The sequence below is a fragment of the Nasonia vitripennis genome, chromosome 1 (assembly GCF_009193385.2).
Source record: "Nasonia vitripennis strain AsymCx chromosome 1, Nvit_psr_1.1, whole genome shotgun sequence".
Classification (NCBI taxonomy): Eukaryota; Metazoa; Arthropoda; class Insecta; order Hymenoptera; family Pteromalidae; genus Nasonia; species Nasonia vitripennis.
This window is the reverse complement of record NC_045757.1, coordinates 31,825,991-31,847,351: the sequence shown is the minus strand read 5'-3', so window position 1 is coordinate 31,847,351 and position 21,361 is coordinate 31,825,991. Positions and strand designations below refer to the sequence as shown.

The 21,361-nt window shown below is 36.9% G+C and overlaps 1 protein-coding gene across 24 annotated transcripts in view; it reads right to left on the bottom strand.

The window, feature by feature from the left end:
• Window positions 1–11,227: 11,227 nt before the first annotated feature.
• The window catches only part of LOC100116668 (GABA-gated chloride channel Rdl), a 154,120-nt gene continuing 143,986 nt past the window's right edge, over window positions 11,228–21,361 (bottom strand). For 6 of the 24 annotated variants that reach the window (XM_031921224.2, XM_031921223.2, XM_016990286.3 and 3 more), the window contains 3 exons: window positions 17,119–17,281; window positions 14,415–14,477; window positions 11,228–14,019 (listed from right to left, as the gene is read on the bottom strand). In XM_031921224.2, the coding sequence (XP_031777084.1) occupies window positions 13,874–14,019; window positions 14,415–14,477; window positions 17,119–17,281 (372 nt within the window). In that variant the 3' untranslated portion in view covers window positions 11,228–13,873. The remainder of the gene's footprint in view (window positions 14,020–14,414; window positions 14,478–17,118; window positions 17,282–21,361) is intronic. The other 18 variants (XM_031921226.2, XM_016990288.3, XM_016990287.3 and 15 more) reach the window with 5 other exon arrangements.

Sequence of the window (21,361 nt, the reverse complement as noted above, 5' to 3'; positions counted from 1 at the left end):
AGTAAATTAGAATGAAAACTGTTGGCCTGTAGCTTTTCACAAATACTTTTTTTTTATTGATCGAATCATTTAATAAACAATATTTTGCTCAATTAAAACGGTAACTAAATAAAGAAATTGTGTAAGCAAACTTGGAGCTAATGAATATTCGAACGAGGACTTACCTGTATACGCAAAGACCGCATCAGAGGAGTCGAGGATGTAATTCGTCGTATAGGTGCGTGTGGAGAGTATACCAATTAAAGATATGTTACTCAAAGCTTCTTATAGATTAATTTTATTTATTCACTTATTTATTTTTGCATATATGTATATATAAACTTATAAGTTACGCCTAATCGTGTCGTATCTAAACTTTATTTTTCATTTTTTTTACGAGTATCATTTAGAATATTTTATTTCAATGAGCAAGTGACTAGTGTGCAGCCGTTGCTCCGTTTTCCGTCTCCTCGTTAGCTACATTATCTTTCTTTCTCTCGCACTTTTACAGATCACCCCGAAACAGCTCCCTGGGACATTGTATATTCGTTCACTTAATATTTTTCGCTCTTTTTTTCTCTCCTATAACGTCGTCTCGCATATCCATATAGATATGTATATACCTCGTTGCAATCAAGTCACGCAGCTCGTATACACATTTATACGTCTACGCGAGAGAACCCTTTACGCATCACCGCCTTTTTTGTTTATATACACACATGCTTAAATGTATATGTATATGTACTTTTTATTCTGCTTAATTTCTACGTCATCGTGGAGCGTCGCTCTAGCGTTCGTTTCGTGCCTTCGTCCTTTCTTTTTTATTTCTAAATCTGACTCGACCTCCGTTTCGCCCCCCCCCCCTTTTTGTTCTTAATCATCCCTCTAACGAGAGCTAACCTATGATTTTTTATTTTATTTATTTTTTGTTCATATAATCATACTTCTGATAATAACGCTATATGAAACTTTAAATGAGACTCCGGAATTATTTACAAGGTTACGGTTTGGTATCTGTTTATATTTTCGTCGGGTTATTGTTAGTTCTTCGGTTTATCTCTCTTTTTTTTGTTGTTCTTTTCGCATTTTTCGTTCATTATCGCGAATGGTCCATCCCTATGTAACGTCAACGCGTGTATCTCGTTAATTTTATTACTATTATTATTTTTTTTTTTCAATAACACGCCAGTCCCGTGGTGCGATTTTTTTTTCTGTTCATTTTCTTCTCTTATACCGTATTATATAGAAAAACGTTTGATTCGGTGTGTAGACGAGAAGGAGCAAGTGGTGTGTCGTATTTTATCATTATTTTTTTTGTCTGAATTTGTGACATATATGACGAATTGAAATGTAAAATTATCTCGCGTTTGTCTTTTAAGTGTTAATAACAATTTTTTTAGTACAAAAACGATCACAGAAACGTGGCACTTTCCGTTTGCCTACGGATCTACTTTTTATCCTTAATTAGCTTTTGTCTATATATGTTCGCTGATATAATTTCTCTCGTTATTTCTTTCTCTCTCGTTCTCTCGCTTTGTATTTTTAGGTTCAACTTTTTTTTTCTCGTTTTATATCATTGTAACGGAAGAAAGGGTACGTGTCTGCGGATTTTCGAACGCGCCGTACACGAAGTGCCTTTAATCACTTTTTGCTACTTTTGTATGTACTTAAATGAGGTAATAATAAATATACATGAAAAATCATATACCGACGATTTTTATTCCTTAATATATATTTTTAGTTTATTATTCTCGAAATTATCGAAAGTGCGCACTGATCGATAAATAAGCATGTGCATCCGAGCAGAGTATTATTAGCTCAACAATCTAGAGTCATCGCTTTATATTATATATGGATTGGCAAATAAGACTAAAAAAAAATTCATCCGAAATTTTCTCAAACCATCCAAAAGAAACGCGGAGTTGGAGAGAATAATATATTCTTGGTGCGTACGCGGCGTATTATATATCTGTCCTCTATTATTATATCTACTTCTATAAACGTGTGAAGTGGTGAGTATTTATCGTATAATAGAATTGTGCGCGATTTTCATCCTTCGATTAACAATAGCACCGTTTGTGTATATCTCGCGCATTATATATTTTAGGACGATTTTTTTTTAATTATATAATAAGCAACGTCATTGGCATCTTCTGTAGGAGGCCTCGCGTCTCTTTGTTTTTATTTGCTTATTCGAATGTGCATTGAGTATGGTAGTTTTTGGAATCTACCTGCTGAATCCGACGTCGGAGCTTTGAAATGAAAAGCAAGCGAAGATTGAGGAACTACATAGTAGGAGAATTTTCCCGTAAGTACTTTCATGGTGAGACGTCATGAATACTTATACAACAGAATCGGAAAATAATATTTTTTATTTTTACTAAAAGATTAATCAGAAAGACAAATCGTCGGATTCCATGGATCTCACGTATAACAGGGGCAGGATTTGTAGATGGGTAAACTGCATCTCAAGGTATTTCGCATGTATGGCTTATAAAGAGTAATAGGTGTGCTGTGTGTGCATCGTATATGTATATAATAATATATTAACGAAGAAAAACAGCTCATCCCTCTCAAAGTCATCGTGACCGTCAGAATCGCGCGCTATTGTGTGAGTTAATGCATGCAGTCGTCAGGTCACGAGTATTATATAGGTACCACGTTTTTTTTCTACTCTCGATCTCCTTCATTATTAATTATTATTATACATTATAGGTAACGTGCATTTTTAATATATTTATATATGTACGCGAATCGTCGTCATAGAGACTCATTGTTAATTTTTCACCGCTTCTTTTCGTTCTTCATAGCGTCGTCGGGTATGTGTATTTATCAAATTGTTAGGGTATCACGGAACGCTGGTGTACATTTTTTTCTCTCCTTCTCGCGACTCTATCGGATATTATACAAAAAACGATTCTTTACATACTCGGTTATTTTGTTATTAATATTTTTTTCTGAAATTTTCTGTCAAACGTTTCGTGTCAAGGGCCTCGCTAGATTTCGACGACGACGTATTGTTTTGTATTTCCCGCGTATAATGCGCGCGTTCATTATTATATCGTTCTTTTTCACGCATATTACAACGAAGCTTTAACCGCGCCGGTTTCGAAGTATAATAAAGACTGATGTATTTTACTGCATATTAGCTTTTTATTATGGTTAGTTAGTAGGTATGTGTGTGTGGTTCCTTTATACTTTAGTAATTAATATATTCCTTCCATTATTGAGATGAGAAAAAGGTGCAAAACATCGACGGAAATCTCGAGAGACTCTCATAGAAGAGCTGCGGCTATATATATAAGTCTACAAAATCTCGGTCAGTTATTCTCGTGTCTTACATGTATGCGTGTGTATTATAATGTGTATGTGTGTAACGTTTATTATGTACGTGTTTATTTTTAATAATATCTCCTTGAGGTTGAGGAACTTCCATAACATACACAGACTCGCACTCGCAGTTCGCAGTTTGTTAATTACGTAACAATAATACCCCTAGAGTTATATAATTCGCGCGCGCGCGCGCGTGTGTGTGTGTGTGTGTACGTCTATCTCCCCGTCTGTCCGTCGAACCCCGCAGTGCACTCGACTGCATGAATACAGCGCCGTATATATAGTTACAACAAAGTTCGTCGTTCGATTGTACAGTGATAGATGGCAGTCGAACTAAACAGAATAGTATATACTAATCTACAAGTATGTATATATATATATATATATATATAGGTATCGTTGTCAGCAAAAAATCTATTTAGGATCAGTATGAAAACATTTCAACAACACATATCGAGTGTATACATATAATAAGTATATCTCTCCCGATCCGAAATAGATGATCAGTCGGCGTAATAAGTATATATAGTTTTATAATAAACTTTCGCACGATCACACACGCACGTCGTCGCTCGGCGCGGCGTATATCGTCGACGCAACGTTTAAGGCGCGACTATCATCGAAAAGTCTGGCATGATTGCAAAATGAAGAAAGGAAATCGCGCGCCTGGCGTTTCTTGTATTGGCGCTGCCGTGATAATAAAAAGAAAAAATTAATTAATAATTCGATAACCAAAGTGTTGTACTTCAACTCTATATTCGAAAATCGTCGTGATATAACAATATGGAACGAGGGAATATATCGTTTTGGAAGCCCTGCGGTAAGAATAGTGCGTCTTTCTGCTGCCGTAAGCGCAAGCGTCGCTGCAACTGCATTTATATTTGTCATATATATGTACAAAATATACAGAAATGTACAGCGGATCGAGATTATATATTTGTCGTATTGTGTGAACGAAGGGATATATCGTCGGTATTCAAGCGAGAAAATGAAAGGAATTTTTTTTCTTAATGTGAAATCGAAATCATATAATAAAGATATATAAGGAAAATTAAAGTGACTTCCTTTCGGCGCCTTGGCAATTGACATGCCCTCGCTTTTCGAGACGCCGCGCGAAGCGCGTGCGTTTCTCTCTCTCTCTCTCTCTCTCTCTCTCTCTCTCTCTCTCTCTCTTTCATCAGTCGTACTTATACTTTTTTTACATCGCTCGGATTGTTTTGTTTTCTCTTCACTATATAAGATTCACATTCGCACGCTTTTTTTACACATTTATACATGTACGACGCAGTACACGGAATTGGCGTTTTCCCTACGTTTATATAGTGGGTTTTTTGGTTTACTTTACATATGGTTTATATATGCATCGAGTGAGATCACTTCGAGAGCTTCAATTCTCCGTAATACCCCTTTCTATATATTTGTCTGCGGATCTGTACGAGCGTATTTATATCATAACCCTTTTATCATGGTTTATATAGGTATATATATATATATAATTTGTATTTATAGGGTTATTGGTAAACGTTATACTTACAATACTTACATTATATTATCGTACGTTTATATTGCGGTTTTCATTTTTCATTAGTCGATAATAATGGTTTTACGCGAATGTTGCGACTCACTCTCTTTCTCTGAACTATGTATAATCTGTGTTTATTTTTTGCCCTCAATTAACGCTTTTGTTTGTAGATTATATTTATGTACGAGTATTGATAGAATCATTTTAGGGATATCATGGCATATCATTTTTGCATATACATATAGTATAATTTTCTCATTTTTTGTCTCTCTTTTAATACGCATTTCACACATTTATTATATCGCTATCAATAATAGTGAGATAATATATTAACTCATTTTTATACAACTTAATTTATTTAATTAATCTTATTCAATTCATGGAATGACTTTGAAGTCTGGAGCTTCTCGCACGGTCTTCGATATTTCGTCTCGCGCGTGCTTTTGTTAGCGACAATAATAATAATGGTAATGGTGAGTATATTGTATCTTTTGCATCATCGGTTTTCGTTAGTTACTAATAATTATTTCTAATTTTAAGTTAATTTTTTGTAAGTTACTTCAAGCTTCTTCGAATCATCGTTTTTATCGGTATCAACTCGTCGAGGTTCAAAAAACGCTTTGCTACTTTCGTGGATGGTTGAGCTTGTATATTAATATAATAATATATTGTATCGTTTAACACGTTTATATCCTTATATTTATCACGATTATATCGGTGATTAGTTTTTATTGAACGGTTAGATTTTTAATTAATAGTTTTTTCTCTGTTCTTCTTATATTTCTTTGTTATAGGAGTATGAGGGGTAATTTTTGCTGTCCTGAGACGTCGTGCCGCGCGAGAATATTTTTACTTGCGGTTATAATTAATTTAATATACTTCGTTATATTGCATACTGTTGTGTAAGTATATATTTCTTTGCTTTTTGGAAGAGTAGGAACGCGAGAATATATTGCCGCGGGGAGACTCGAGGGACCGAAGGATCGGAAAAGATCGCCGGTTGTTTCGCCGCATACAATATACATAAGTAAAGCTGCTTTGCGCTCGTCAATCCTTGCGTTGGTTTGAAGAAGCAAAATTCTTGCAAGCACAACAAAGAAAAATGACAAAATAAAAGAGAGAAATCAACTTATTTAAGAAATTATTTTTCATAATATTTGAGAGAATTGATATAACTAATTAAAAATTAACGTATAAATATAATATAGTGAACATATAATATTTTTCTTGAACGTATAGCGACGAATACAACGAAAATACATCATCACAAGACAAAGATAATTTTAAATCGTACAAAATAATATGTAATAATAAATGAAAGAAACTAAAGCAAAACTTGAGAACAAGGTATTTGGATAGAAAATAAAAATGCACTTGTTTGTTTATATTTTATGAAAACGGAAAAATCGACGTTTCCTTCCAACTTTTATTTTCTATATAATAATAAATATCAATTGTCAATGCAAAAGAAAAAGAAAAAGAAAGCCGTCGATCAGTCGATCAGTTCTCGTCGCTCGCTACTTCGAGCTCCCCGCTAATGGAGCAGAAAAACGTGTGCATAATGATTATAATTAATTAATGAGGTTGGCAGTTTGTTCTTTTTTTCTCTCCCTCCGTGTAACCTTTTCTTTCTTTCTCTCTGCACAGCGCTTTCGAATTGCTTGCATATTATACGCGCAGAGCTAGTTGCCCAAGTCGAAGCGAGTCGGCCGAACGAGTTGCTTTAATACTTCTTTTTTCTTATTCAAAAATTCACATTTTTGGCAGTCGACCGTTCGAGTTGACACCGATAAACTTACAGTGTTAAACCAACGTGAATTTTCGCTGTGATATATACAGTTAAAATAACGAAGACTATATCGGTAAGTGTAAAGAAGGTATACCTTGTCCGCGAACTTGTTGGTCGACTCGCTGCCACTGAGCAACTGAGCATAGGTTTTCTTGAAAACTCTATGAATCAACCGATCGATTGCCCTTATACGAGTTTTTTTCACATTCGATTTTTTTCTGGGTTCACATTTCTCACGCTTGACTCTCAACGTCATATCGTCCGCTATTATATAATATGTATAATGAATCTCCGGCGCTAAGGAGAGTTTAATCTGCTCGTTTCTTTTTTTCTTTTTTTGTTAATTATAATCGCGGTGTGAGTGTGTGGGTGTAGGGATGTGTAGGTGTTTTCGTGTTTAAATCCTTAATGAGCCTAAAGTGATCTTTCTCTCTTAAGTCTAAGTGTACCTTGTGTGTATGTGCGGAACAATCATGTGTTGCGTGCACTACATCATCGATATATGCATTGTGTAACGGGGAAAAGTCGAGCTTCGGCTCAGTTGGCGAAATTTATACCATCGTGAACTTATTATGTTTGTATACGCCTAGAAATCTAATTAATAGTTGGAAACCAAATTGTGACATTATAAGACTGATTATTTTACAGCTGCATTGAAACAATCGGAATTTCGTCAGACACGATTCATATCGTCGTTTAAAATATTGATTGGAGCGTCGCAATTTGGTTTTCCTATATCAAAAGCACAGTTCAAAATCCAAAGTTAACGCGGTATCTTCGATTATTCTATAATATATTATGAGCGTTTCGATAAATTACATATCATTATACATTTAACGTATTATGCAGTATCATTTATCTTACAACTTTCGTGTAATATAAAAATTATCCTTTATGAACGTTAGACTAATATCGAATGGTTTCTTTCTTTTGAAATTTTTTTACAGGATAAGAGACGTTTCCGTGCGTAAAAAAACAAAACTAGCCTCTTTCGCTAATTCAAAATTGTACTTCCGTAATCAGATGCTAGAACATACAATATTTGCCAATAATATCGAAGCACTAACATCGTCTCAAATTTTAAAATACTTATTTTTTCTCGTATAACACGCTACACACGTCTTGCTTTTTTAAAATACTTAAAGTACAACAATATTACACCAGTGCGAACAATAAACATCAAATTCGATTGACACACCTATGGCTTTGGATTTTGCTGGTCTTGACAATGAAAAAAGTGTAAGGATAAAAATGAAATGCAAAAATTTGTATGATACAAAGGCTGGGGATGTCTTCACCAACTGATGAGACCGAGGGGCGCTTTTCCCTCTATTATATATATTTATATTATGTATATATTTATATATATATATATATATATATATATATATATATATATAAGTACGCTACCCTTAATGCTTAACGTAGTTTACATATCACTTATTACGCGTAGATCCTATATTTATATAATTTATGAATATATTCACTTTATTCATTTTTCCTTCTTTTCTTTTATATTAATTCACGATACTTTTTAATGAGTACAATATATAGGTTCTGTATAAAACTCGTATGTACAGGATGATCGTTTTTGTTTTTTTTCTCTATTTCTCGCTCTCGATTTTCTCCTCGTAAGTATATTAGTTTATAATCCCTTTCCCTCGTGTGTGTATTCAAAATTCGCTCGTCTACGGCTTAGCCATTATTTTTTGTTTGTTTTTGTATAATATAATATTTATATGTTAATAGATGCGCCAGCGACTTAGCTGAGATATATAGTGCGATCCCTTTTTTCGTATTTTTTTTCTTCATCTTATTTAATTCATTAAACGGTACAATATACTTACGTGCGTGTATTCTTCTTTACGCACACTTACGCATTATTACAATAATAATAATAATAATTCATCTATTCATGTAATCGATACAATGATAAGAATCAATAATGTAAGTGATATCTTTCGGTAATAATATTATATATAACATAATGCAACATTACTGAGAGGAGATTCGATAACAAAAGTTCTCTCGACTTTCTCTCGAAAATTTACACGTATAATAATATCAACGTTTTTTTTTTTGGTTATTTATTTTACCATCTCGGGAGCTTATTTTTTTTCTCATAAAAATAAAAACGCAAATCCTACCAGAGGACGTGTCTGTGTGTGTCTTTTGTATGGAGATCTTTTTATGTCATTATTTTTTTCTCGAGCGCATATAGCTATCGTTATTATTATTATTCCATAAATTAAATCATTTAAACATATCTCTTATCTTCGTCGCGTACGTTCTCTCAGCTTTCTCGCATTTATAATACACACACACACGCACCGTACGACCGCCGTATAACGAATCGACGATACTTGTTTATATAATAGTTACTTTTTTCTTCTTAATAATTCACCTCTCGAACCTTCGCCGTCTATATATTATACGCACACGTAATATATCATATAGAAATTCATCGCACATATATACGTTAACGTATTATAATAAAAAATATATCATATTAGAAGTTATATTTATCCATTTGGAGAGGGATATAGAGACACGGCGATCGCGCGGCGTTCATGCGTTATATCATTGTGTCTTTCTCATTATTTTCTCTTCTCTTTTGCATACAAACCTAAATGTGTGTGTGTGTGTATATATATATATATATATATATATATATATATATATATATATATATATATACATATATATATATATGTGTGTATAATCACGGATACACAGAAAATATTTTGTCAAACGCCTGCGTATGCCCGCGTGAATCTTCTCGACTTTGTTATATGTATATCAATACATGTCAACTTTTTCGAAACAAAAGGTAATATACAAAGTATATAAAACTGACAATTCGCGCAAGCATGTGTGTGTGTGTGTGTAAGGTTTAATAAGACATTTTTCTGGGTGCACGTGTTATCGTATAGAATTATAATAATAATAATAATTAATACATAGTAAATTACGTGTATATGCACGATATTTACTCAGGTATATATATATATATATATATATATATATATATATATATATATAACAGATATATATATATATATATATATATATATATATATATATATATATATATATATATATATATATATATATATATATATATATATATATATATATATATATATATATATATATATATATATATATATATAACAGATATATATATATATATATATATATATATATTGTGATATATATATATCACAACGATAAAATACTAGATTCTCATTCGCAGGTTTGTTATTTTCATAATCCTAATCTTCCACCGTCTATACTGATACTTCGCCACGATATCGTCATCGGATATACAAAGACACACGTTATACGCATTCTATAGTTATGTGTCTTCGTGTATCGAATGACGCCTTTTGCCTTTCCTCACTTTCTTTCCACGTGTGCGACTCTTACAACCTATCCGTTACTTGTATTTAGAGACATCTGTAGACCAGACAGTTCCGAGAAATGTGACCCTCCGCGAATCAATCGATCTCTCAATAAACCAATAATCAGATCTCAACTTTATTCCTATAGTTTTAACTTGAGAAAAAAAAAGCACTCGAACCGTCCACATTGCCCGGACACCGCCATGACTGACGAATCTATATAATAACCGCACTATCGTCCCGCTCAAATCCGCGTCGGCCCTCGTGTGTAAGTAAACCGATTCCGTCCATTAACAAATCCAGCTACTTTTCCCCGCCCCCCTCCCCCGGCATGTACAGCCGTCTTTCTCACCACCAGCGCGCACACACACACACACAACGCAATCCATACAGGGTCGGCGAAGCTTGCGCAGCAATTACAGTCCACTCTCGCAGCCCCGCGCGACGATCGATCGTCAGGAATATTCTTCAGTGTTTGTGCATCGCGTGGGAGGATGCAAATATACTTTGTTTGTAGGTGGGACGCGATCAAAGACGAGCCGCCGGCGTGTCCGGTAATCGAGGCGTTTGCTTGTGGACCGTCCGTATGGATTACTTGCGGACTGTCCGGAAAAACGCTCGCCCCTCTCTTTTGGCACCGCCGCACTCCGGTTCTACATTTTCAATTCGATAAAGAAATTGCCTTCTCTCTCCGCATCGGCGTCGAAATTTTTCCAAACAGTCCGCGTCAAACACGTCGGATCGCGTGATCGGCTTCATATCCCCAGCACACCGGTGACAGACGGACAGACGGCGGAAGGGCTCGCGTGCAGCGCTGCACACGTTCTACCTATACATGTATAATATGCGTGTAATAACTCGGGCAACTTCGAGGCGGACTTTGGCGATTATAGAGAGTTTTCGCGAAGGAAGCGGGAAGAAGGAAGAAGGAAGGAACAAAAAAATCAGCGTGATAGCAGCGGAAATCCGCGGGAGCTTTATCCGTCGGGGTAAAAATCCGTCAGCCGCTTAACTTTTTAACGCCCGATTAAGCACGGCTCCCGGAAAAACAAGGCGGCTCCTTTGTCTTTTCTATCTCTCTTTTCTCCTTCCAAGATCCCCCCCCCCCCCCCCCCCGGAGAGGAGAGGTCGGACTGGGCGTGAGCTTGCGGTCGATAACCTGGATATATACTTTTCTCTCTCGCTCTCTCTCCCTCTCTCTCTCTCTCTCTCTCTCTCTCTCTCTCTCTCTCTCTCTCTCTGTTATTTTTCAGTTTCGCAGGAAGCACGGCTCTTTTTGTTTGTTCGGTTTACGTTTTTCCGCGGTGCAAAATAAAAAATTTCCCGGTACTTTTCCTCTCGCTCGTTTTCCCCGGAATTTTCCCTGTTGTTCGTTTGCAATTTTTTTTTTGTTACTTCATACGCGTGCGCGTATCTTTAATATTCCGCAGTGGTTTTGTCTCGGCTCGTTAACTTTGTTTTGTCGGCTGTACGCAGTAGTGTCGTGACGTCGCGTCGTGTATACACTGTTCATTACATCTTTCGTATTCCGTCTGCGGCTTGTCGGAGTCTTTCATCTGTGCTTTTACTTCGGTTTCGTTTCATGTCTCTCACTCTCTGCGTCGTTGCAACGCGCGCGTCCGTCTTGTTCTCATCAGCGCACTGACGACTTTCACGTAGACTCGTTGCAGCACACGTGTCACGGAGTTAAAAGGTGGGTAAGATCTAAGTGTATTAAGAAAAATCGATATTCGCAAGCTGCTCGAAAAATATTTCCGCAAGCTCGCGCGCGAAAAGTTATTCGAGCCGAAGGAAAAACAAGCTTGCACACGGAACTTGGATTTGGAATGAGTGGCTATAGTGGCGCTCGCGATTTTTCTTCATTTTTCGGCGCTGTATACACTCGCTGCAGCGCAAGCAAGAAAAGCAGCAGCGGCAGCACAGCGGAATAAAGAGAAATCTCTCTCTCCTCGGCTTGTTGAACTTGAATTTGCATTTTCCTTGCGCGTCACTCCCACGCGGGCGAAATTTATGATAGCTCATCGACTCTACTTTACTCTCGCTGCTTTATGCATCTCCCCGCGCGCTTTGTTTTCGGCGTCGAAAAGTGTATGCCCGAGTTCTATACCTTATATTAGACGCATATCGAGTGCAGCTGCAGCCGATATTAGTCTCTCACGTGCTTTGAGAATTCGACAGAAGAACCGAAAAGCTCACAGTATAAAATTTATAACGTACATACAAGTGCCAGCCTCAACATTAGAACGATATAATGTTATATGATGTACGCCCCGTTATTACGTACGCTATATGTATGTAATATTACGTATCGTTATGATATAAGAACCGAAAAGCCATCTCGCGACGTTACGTTATACATCATCGTGTGTATATAAAATAACGAAACACTTGTATCAAGAGAAATGTATATATACTTTCATTCGTGCGCCTCTAATATAGTTCGTAAAAAACTCAGTATTGCTTTCGCACAACCGCGTCGCATCCAATGTATATACTCACTCTCTGCGTTCACTCTTAGAAAAAGGGGTATATGGTGCGTCTTAGCTATCCTTTCGGAAATCCCTCTCGCGTATCATCATATATAAAACAAATGTAAAATCGTCTCGCGCGAGCGCGCGCGAACCCTCGCGCCGTCTGTCGAAAAAGAGCCCGATTTTCGTGTTCTCTCTGTCGCGTCGTTAATTTTTTTTCTTTGTGTTCGCGCGCGAACGTCTCTTCCGTTTGTTAAAAAGTCGGTGTAAAAACGCTCTGAAGCACTTAGGATCGTCGTTTATTTGTTTTGTTAAACGTTTTTTTTGTTTTTTTTTGTTTTGTTCGTCGAACTCTCTTCCCTATACTTTATATATTATACTCACTCGCGCGCACGGCAATCCCTCAATATTGTAACCTCGCAACCTATTTATTATATTTTTATTTTAACTCATTGTTATACATTTTGGATTTACTTTTTATCGTTTACTTATTCCGTTTATTTTTTTTTCGTCTTATAATTCTGCGCTTGCTTTGGGTATTAATTCATTAGTAATGTTTTTTTTTGTTATTTTTGTTACTCTCTGCTTTATCCTCGACGAGCTTATTTAACTAGTGTGGCTAAATTGACGTGTTTTTTTTTATATAATACCGAAGATGGCTCCTCTTCGATCATCAACCTCTATATCGGTCGCTTTCCTCTTTTTTTTTCGTTTCGCCTCCCCTCACTCATCATTCTCTGGCTTATGAACTAAGAGATATTTTTCTCAACGTCACGCGGCATGCATCTCCATTATAATATATATGTATATACTACTCGAACTCCCGTTTACACATATCGCTCAGCTTCGGAGAGAGACAGAGTATAGAAACGCTTCACGGCGCTCTTTCCCTCTCCACGTCGTCGTCGTCTCGATTTTGTTTGTTGGTTTGTTATTTTGTTTTTGCGGGCACTGCAGTACATACTGATTCGCGGATTTTTCCTTCATCGGGCGTAACATAACGATCCTCCTCTCGCTCAGCGCGTTTCCGCCTCGATGCACACTGTTCAGTCTTTGATGCGGGCGCTCGGGCGTTTGTTTGTTTTTTCTTTCTGTGTATCGCAAGTTTCATCCCTCTGCCGCTCGCTCGCTCGCAGATGAATATTTTTTTTCTCGGTTTTGTTATGTAACATCCTCGAGGGCGGTGGCGGAGGGAGCCGGGCTCCGCTTCGCTCGACTTCTCGCGAAGGACAAGAGTAGAGTCTTCTTTCTCGAGTTGTATGTGTGTGTGTGTGTGTGTGTGTGTGTAACGCGCGTGCGAGAGCGCGAATATGCGGAGCAGCGTCGCTCTCCGTCGACGTCGTCTGCGTCGTTGGCACGACGCCTCTTTAGTCCCTTACTTGGCTTCCTCGAGCAGGACGAGGTCGTCGGCTACGACGTCGCTGATGTGCAAGTAGATGATCCAGTACATCAGGTTGAAGCAAACGAAGCAGACCGGAAAGACGATGCGAGAGTACTTGTCGATATCCGACGGCGTTATGCCTGCAAATTAGAGGGTGTCTTTGTAGATGAATTTGTCAAGAGGCTGTGAAAGCTATATGTATGTGGTATTTATGCGGAAAGGTATTTCAAAAGGGCATTCCCAGAATCAGAGCCTAGAATCTTGCGCCGATTCTTTTATTTTATGCGACTACTGCAGATTCGAATCGCTGAGTGTTGGCCGTTTGGCTTACATTCTCACCTCGAGCGCGAGGCTCTGGACTCTGATTGTCTTTCTCTAAGGATTTATATGGCAATGAAGCATCGACACAAAAGAAATAGTGATGTATAAATCTATGTCTAACATATTGATGAGCAGTGAAGGAAGATTATTTGAGCCAAACTTAGGTAATACGTCTGATATTAACAGATTTGTTAGCTACAAATAAATCGTTTACCCAGTATAGTATGTTTTGTTGGCTTTGGAAAAGTCTGAAGTGCAGAATGGGCTTCCTCTTGAGCTAAGAGAAAAAATTCCAGAAACAGGCTTATTGTACAAATATAACCCCTTCAATTGGTGGATATGTGTAAGTGTGTCTATTATTTTGACACGCATGTATACATTTAATAAAATTGATAATTTTAGAAAGGTATATAACTTGGATTATTATTGAGAAATTCAAAATTGGTAATTCATTACATTAAATATAAAAGGTTTCCAGAAGTATATATTCATGCATGAATTGATGATAACACCAAAACATAATTTTGATATAACATATTTTATTTAAAAAAGTAATTGTAGAGGTTATTTGAAGGTTACATCCAGTATACTGGATGTCGTATCGGAAAAATGTTGCTTTTTCGGTGAATCAAATCATTTATCTCAACTCAATCATGCTCACTGGAGTTGTTCAAATTTCGAGACTATTTTTCAAAATAAGCTCCACAAAGAATTCAAATGACAAAACACATATTTTCTACTTTTTTTAAAATGAGTATTATATGGATTTGATGAATTCTATATTGCTTAACATTTTTGACGTCTAATAAATAGCGATGATGATATACTCGGTTTCCAATTATTGCTAAGAAGCTATCGGCACATTTTTTTTTCATCTAACATTATGCAGCCCAAAAGTATTTAAAATTACCAGAAAAAAGGCGTAAATAAAAGTTCAAAATTAAAAAAAAAACTTAATTTTGTATTACTATAAGGATGAATGATTGTATAAATTTTGACAATCGTCAGTATGATTGAATACATATATGGATTATATCTAATTGAATGAAGTTCATGCAGTAGACTGTATTTATGTGTACAACATTTATCCTTCGATAAATAAAAGTTCATTTGTCATTTGATATTTTATGGGAGATCACATTTGAGAAAACCGCACACACTTTGAAATTTCTAAACACTCGAATGCTCACCATGTTGAGTAAGAACTAAGATATGTAAGTAAACCATAAAGTTTTATAGAATACAATCTTCAAAAAAGGACTGAAAATATATTTTCTGAAAATTTTTCAAAAAGCGCAAAATTTGCAAATAAAAGAGCTTAGAATATTCCTCGATACTCTACGGTTCGATTAAAAGCGTTTTTTATATTTCTAAGTTGACTAGATCTACAAATTATTTTGCAGTGAAATCGCGTGCTAAATTGTAGGTTAAGCAATTTAACCACACAAAATTTTCAATGAGTTTAAATTACTTCAAACATTGACATCAGAGATTAGGATTCATTGAATCAGGTCAGAAACCTTTTAGTTTGTAAAATAATCCTATTCCTTGAATTAATTTCTCTCAGACAAAATAAAAAAAAATAGCCACATAATGTACAACAAACTATTAATAATTTTATAAACATTCCTTATATTTTCAAATAATATTCCAAAAAGTTGAATATTGTTTTAAAAATCTAAAAAATACTTAATGTCACAAAAAACCCATAAAAAATTGTTATGTGGCTAAACCAAAAAATAAATTCAATTTTTTACTTATAAATTGTATATATGCATTTTAAGCGAAAAATACGACATTGCGTCAACTTTATAAAGCACAAAAAATGAAACAATAGGCATAACTCGTGCACAAAAAAAAGGTTCTCACAGAGATTACCTTGTTTACTATTAAATAAAGTGTATAACAATCAATGCATTATGACCATGATTTAACGGCAAACACACGTAGTATAACATTTATGCACATACACACAGAGAATGAAATCTGACATTTTTTATTACAAACATAAAATACATGAAATAAACAAATCAATCATGTACGTATTAAAATATAAAAAATAGAATAAAACTATAAAAAAGTTTATCTACATGAAATTTGCAAATCATATGAGTATAATATGTTATAATAGAAAAGTTAATATTTAATTAATATTGACATTTTAAACCAAAAGTTGATGTTATCAACAAACTACGAAAGTATTTACAAGTATTTTTTTGCAACAGATTGATTTGCCGAAAAAATTTGGCTAGTTACTATGATAATAGTTAAATAAATCAGATGAATTGTAATCATCTGATATAATATGTTCACCAGCCTTTGAGTTAAAAAAATATTTTAATTAAAATTTTTTTTCAACCCTCTCAATATATAACGGGCTGATAATTCAAGGATGATAAAATAATAATCTATATATAATTACTCAGTTTTGATATTAGAATAATGTGCATAGACATATAATCAATCATAAATGTATGTCTTATGGAATAATTATCTGTACAGCAACATCAATACACTTAGCTTACGAATAAAATAATTATGTAAAATTTTAAGTTTTAGGCGAATTTTGAAATTGTGTATTGTACTGCCATAAAGCATGTACGTGTCTCAGTACATTATTTATACAGGGTATAGGATGTACACTGTTTTCACCCTTTAAAGCTATAACCTCCAGGATTTTTAAGTGACCTTTATTCAAATAAATATATTCTATTAATCAACAAGTCGGGTGCGATTTTGGTTAATGCGCATCGAAGTGCAAGTACAGACAGGATTTCTAAAATCATTACATGATATAGTTTTTTCTCAGAAAACAACAATGATCATTCGGATGTATAGGACATCCAAAATCGTTCCCAACATCTTAAATCTTAAAGATGAATTAAGCACAACGTTTACAGAATTCGTCAAAAGCTCACCATATAGTTTGCTTATATCCTTGCCAGGATGGATGAGGTGCTGCGGCGGGGGCGGCGCCTCCTCGTCGGCCCTGCCGTTGATGGTGTTCTCGAGGGTGCCACCCTTGCTGTGTGCTTTGGGGTCGTGGACCTTGAAGCGCACCTCCTGGACAACACGGGACCACTTACAAGAGACACGGCAGCTCGTCATGGGTCTGCCGACATGCGTCGGCTTACCCTTACTCAAATTGGCGGTGCATGCAAAACATCCACGGGACAAGATTCGGGGACTCTACTCGTCTTGTTGAGGGAGTCTTTGGTCGAGGCTTGCAGCAATCAAATATATTCGTATTATTTATATTTGATTGCTGTGCGAAGCCTTTGAAAAATTGTCGCTTATATGTATAAGTAACCGAAATAATTTTCACAAATTAATAAATCTGAACTGTTTGAACTTGAATGCAGGAACGTCAGAAATGCAGCGCAATATAAGTTTGATTGCTCCAAAAGTCCAATTTATCGCGTTATATGGTGCGAAGGATAGAGTGGCACTTTCACACCCTTTAAATAATTAAGCTTGGGAATGAAATTTAGTTGGATGGGTTCTTATAGAGGACAATAAAATTCGTGCTTAAAATGTTTCACCACTTATGCGCGTAATTTTGACGTTTCAAGTGCCCTTTCACTAAACGTAACGCGGGCGCGCGCAAGAACCTGCTTTATTGAATTCAATTGAATTAATTAAACGATGAAATTTCAAGTTTGAATAAGTTTCCTTCAGCAGTATAAGCGACAATTTTGCACTACAGAACTTTCTTATTCTATATTTAAAAGAATTTTATGCACTTCAGTTTAGCGTCCATTCCAAAGCTCGTCTAAAGCAGTCAGTCTATGCATTGAAACTCTCTTTCCAGCAGATGATTAATACGCATGCGTCACCCGATTTTTCGCACAATCGCGGTTATTATTTCCAATTTCCTCTCCGCGTCAACCGGATCGCTTTCTTCTCAATAAATCCAAATCGGCGAACGCAGCCGTTATTTTAATTTTCCCTCGCACAATAGAATCAACGCCGGGAACATTCAAAGCGCAAACTACACACACGCACACGCCCGAGCGCGCATTTCGAGGTAGTTCCGTGTTTGTTCTACTCTTTGTACTGTATATATATATGTATACGCGAAGTTATTTGATATCAAAGTAAAGCCTCCTGCTCAAATCTACTGGGGCATTTCATTGATATAATACTCTAGCTTTGAGTAGCAAGTTTATACACTCACGATTGAAACAGCTAAACATTTTGCCCCGCGCGTGTGTGTAATATTAGCCAGAGCACGTATACGCATCGCCTATATTAAATTGTATAATTAGAAGCACTGTGCGCCACTCAGCAATGTCACAAAGTAAGCGCACTGCTCCTGCACTGTGTTATTTGTTTAACTAAGCTGGCGTATACTGTACACCGAAACAAAGCTCTTACAAAAAGAATGTTATCAATGAAACGCTTCCAGCTCTAAGAATTTTTTTCACACTCTAGGCCGATACAGCCACGGCATTGCGGTGGCGTGAATGATATGCAACCCAAGTATGGGCCGCTGGAAAAAAATTTTCCCGCGAAAATCTTTGGCCGCAACGCTCTCCGCTCGAATATATAAAGCATTTAATTAACGAATGAATTAATTAAGTATAATACCCGGCGGAGTCTCTAATTGGAACGAGCTTCGCTCTCCTGCGAGTTTTATTCATCCACGCGCTTTTGCGCTGCACCACCTATACTCTGCCGCCGGATTCGCAGCGAGTATATGTTTGTACGGTTTTTGCAATATTCGCCAGGAGGATTTTGCGTTAAATTGTCTGCGCATTGTCGAGCCTCGCGTCGGATTGAATCCACGTTCTGGTATGTGTGTGTGTTTCGATTGTCTTTTTTTTTTTGAAAAAGCGGTAAATTTTGAGGCTGGCGGTGTTCGGCTGAATTATGGAGCGTTTTTGCGACTCGACAATTTTTAATCTCCGACGCGCGCACATAGCGTACATATTTCTCTTTGCCTATTTCGGGAGCTGCGAGATGCGCATCAGCCGCGAGGGAGACACGCGCGCGCGAGAATCAGTTTCAGCCCGAGCGCGAGATTAAAAGAATATTTATGGTTCGCCGTGTGTACTGTGTATATAGGCGATTGAGAATTCATTTCGACTCGTGTGTGGCGCGACGTTCGTGCAAGCATTGGATTGATTTTTTTTCTGTATACACAGCTCTGGTTCGTTTAAAAGGATGCATCTTTGTGTGTTATGGACGAAACGAAGCAAAAATCGGAGCTTTTTAGATGAAACGCGATAGAGTCGAACTACGTTCCTGTCCCTGCATATACGCCATTGTAATTTGGCGGGCTCTTATCTCGCTCCTTTCCGCAAATACTGCGGGCCGAGTTTGCAGTGGCGGCGGTTAATGTCGACGGCGCGCGCAGCTCCTCAGCCAAATTATTTAAACTTAATTAACCAATTTCTCAGCGCGTGCAGCGCCGCCGCCAGCAGCCTTCTCCGAGGCTGTGCCCCGCGCGAGCAGCCAATGTTTTGCGATCGTAAATTAAGCTCGTGCGCCTCTCTGGCTTCTTCTTCTTCTTCTTCTTCTTTGCATTCGGTTATATATAGTGCGACGCTCCTGCTAAGTGCGGCTCCTTAGACTTTTAAGCTCCGAGCTTTTTGCCTCTGTATACTTATGTGGCTCCCTGTATATACGCGAGAGTGCGGTTATATCTTTCTGAAGCTTCGGTTTTTACTTCTTGATTTTAGCGGTAAATTTATTCCCGTTTTTTTTTCTCAATAAATGTAACGTGTATATTTTTGAATAATTATCAACGGTTGATTAAATTCACGTGTATTCTTCTCGGCGTAAAAGTGTTTTAAAATGCATTTCGGTAATATGCGCGCGCGGTGCAAGCTGAAATTTTCGGACGATATGGAACGAAATTTCCGAATGCATATTATTAATCAGAGTATGTAGTTCAATTTTAATGAATTTTAACGATGCGCTCGTTGGAAATAATAATTGAAAGGGCCGTTGTTGACGCTGGAATATCGAGCAATTTTTGCGCATAATACTCATAATGAGAAAAGTTTAGATTACAGCGTCAAAGATGAGCGCAGTTATAGTGTTTATGCTTATTCGAGAATTAAATTTTAATTCCTCGCGCGCCGCGCGTCCAACTTTTTCATCATACCATCATTCAGCCCATCAACGTACTTTTCAAAATAATAAATTCGCGAGCAGTTCGCCCTCCCTCTCCCTCTACGGCGAGCGAGCAATTTCGACAAGCCATTTTAATAATTCCCTCAGCAGCATGAAGATCAGCGGCGGGGCGGTGACAAAAAAACATTGATACATCATTTAAAAATTTCATTTTCTAATCGAGAGCCGTCGCAGAGGCGCATGCAGGTGCAAAAAAGGATATCATCCAGCGGCCCATCTCGTGATTAAAAAAATAAGAGTAGCGAACTCGGGTAAAATTAAAAAAGCCATCTCGACGCGTGTTCTCTCTCTCTCTCTCTCTCTCTCGGGCGCGCGTAGGGCTGCATCTAATTTCAATTTTGTTCTCCAAGAGAGAAGGAGAGAGAGAGAGAGAGAGAGAGAGAGAGAGAGAGAGAGAGAGAGAGAGAGAGAGAGAGAGAATCATGCGCGTAGACAACCTCTTCGCGTCCTCAATTCTTGTAAAAGCTCGTCGCGCGATCGCGCGTATGGCGTCGAGCTTTGACGGTTTTTGGAATAAAAAAAAAAACGCGCGCGAGAGAGAGGCTTCTCTTTGCCGAAGTTCGCGCAGGGGGAGAAAGAGAGTTTCAAAATAATGTTCGGGGGGGAAGCCGTACGTGTATACACATAGCTAGCTGCGCAGTGAAAAATGTGCTCACTTTGCCGGTGCAGCTCTCATACGCGCGCCTGGGATTCGTTTGTAAACCAGGCTCGAATTTGTGTAGTTTCGAGAGGGAGAGCTGCGCATTTTGTTTTACTTTGAAGTTTTGATTAATCCTTCAATGATTATTTTTTTCGAGCGAACTTCATTGTGAATTTATGAATGCCGGTGTGTAGCTTCGTGGATTACTCGAATTAATTATATACGTTAGTTTTTCGTAAAAATTATTTATTATTCGAAATGCGTTAACGTAATATTTCAGTTTCAAAAGTATTATACTTCAATAAATTGACTTATTTCATCAAATGACACTTCAATCATCCGAAAGATACGATTACAATTCGAGCAAACCAAAGAGAAAC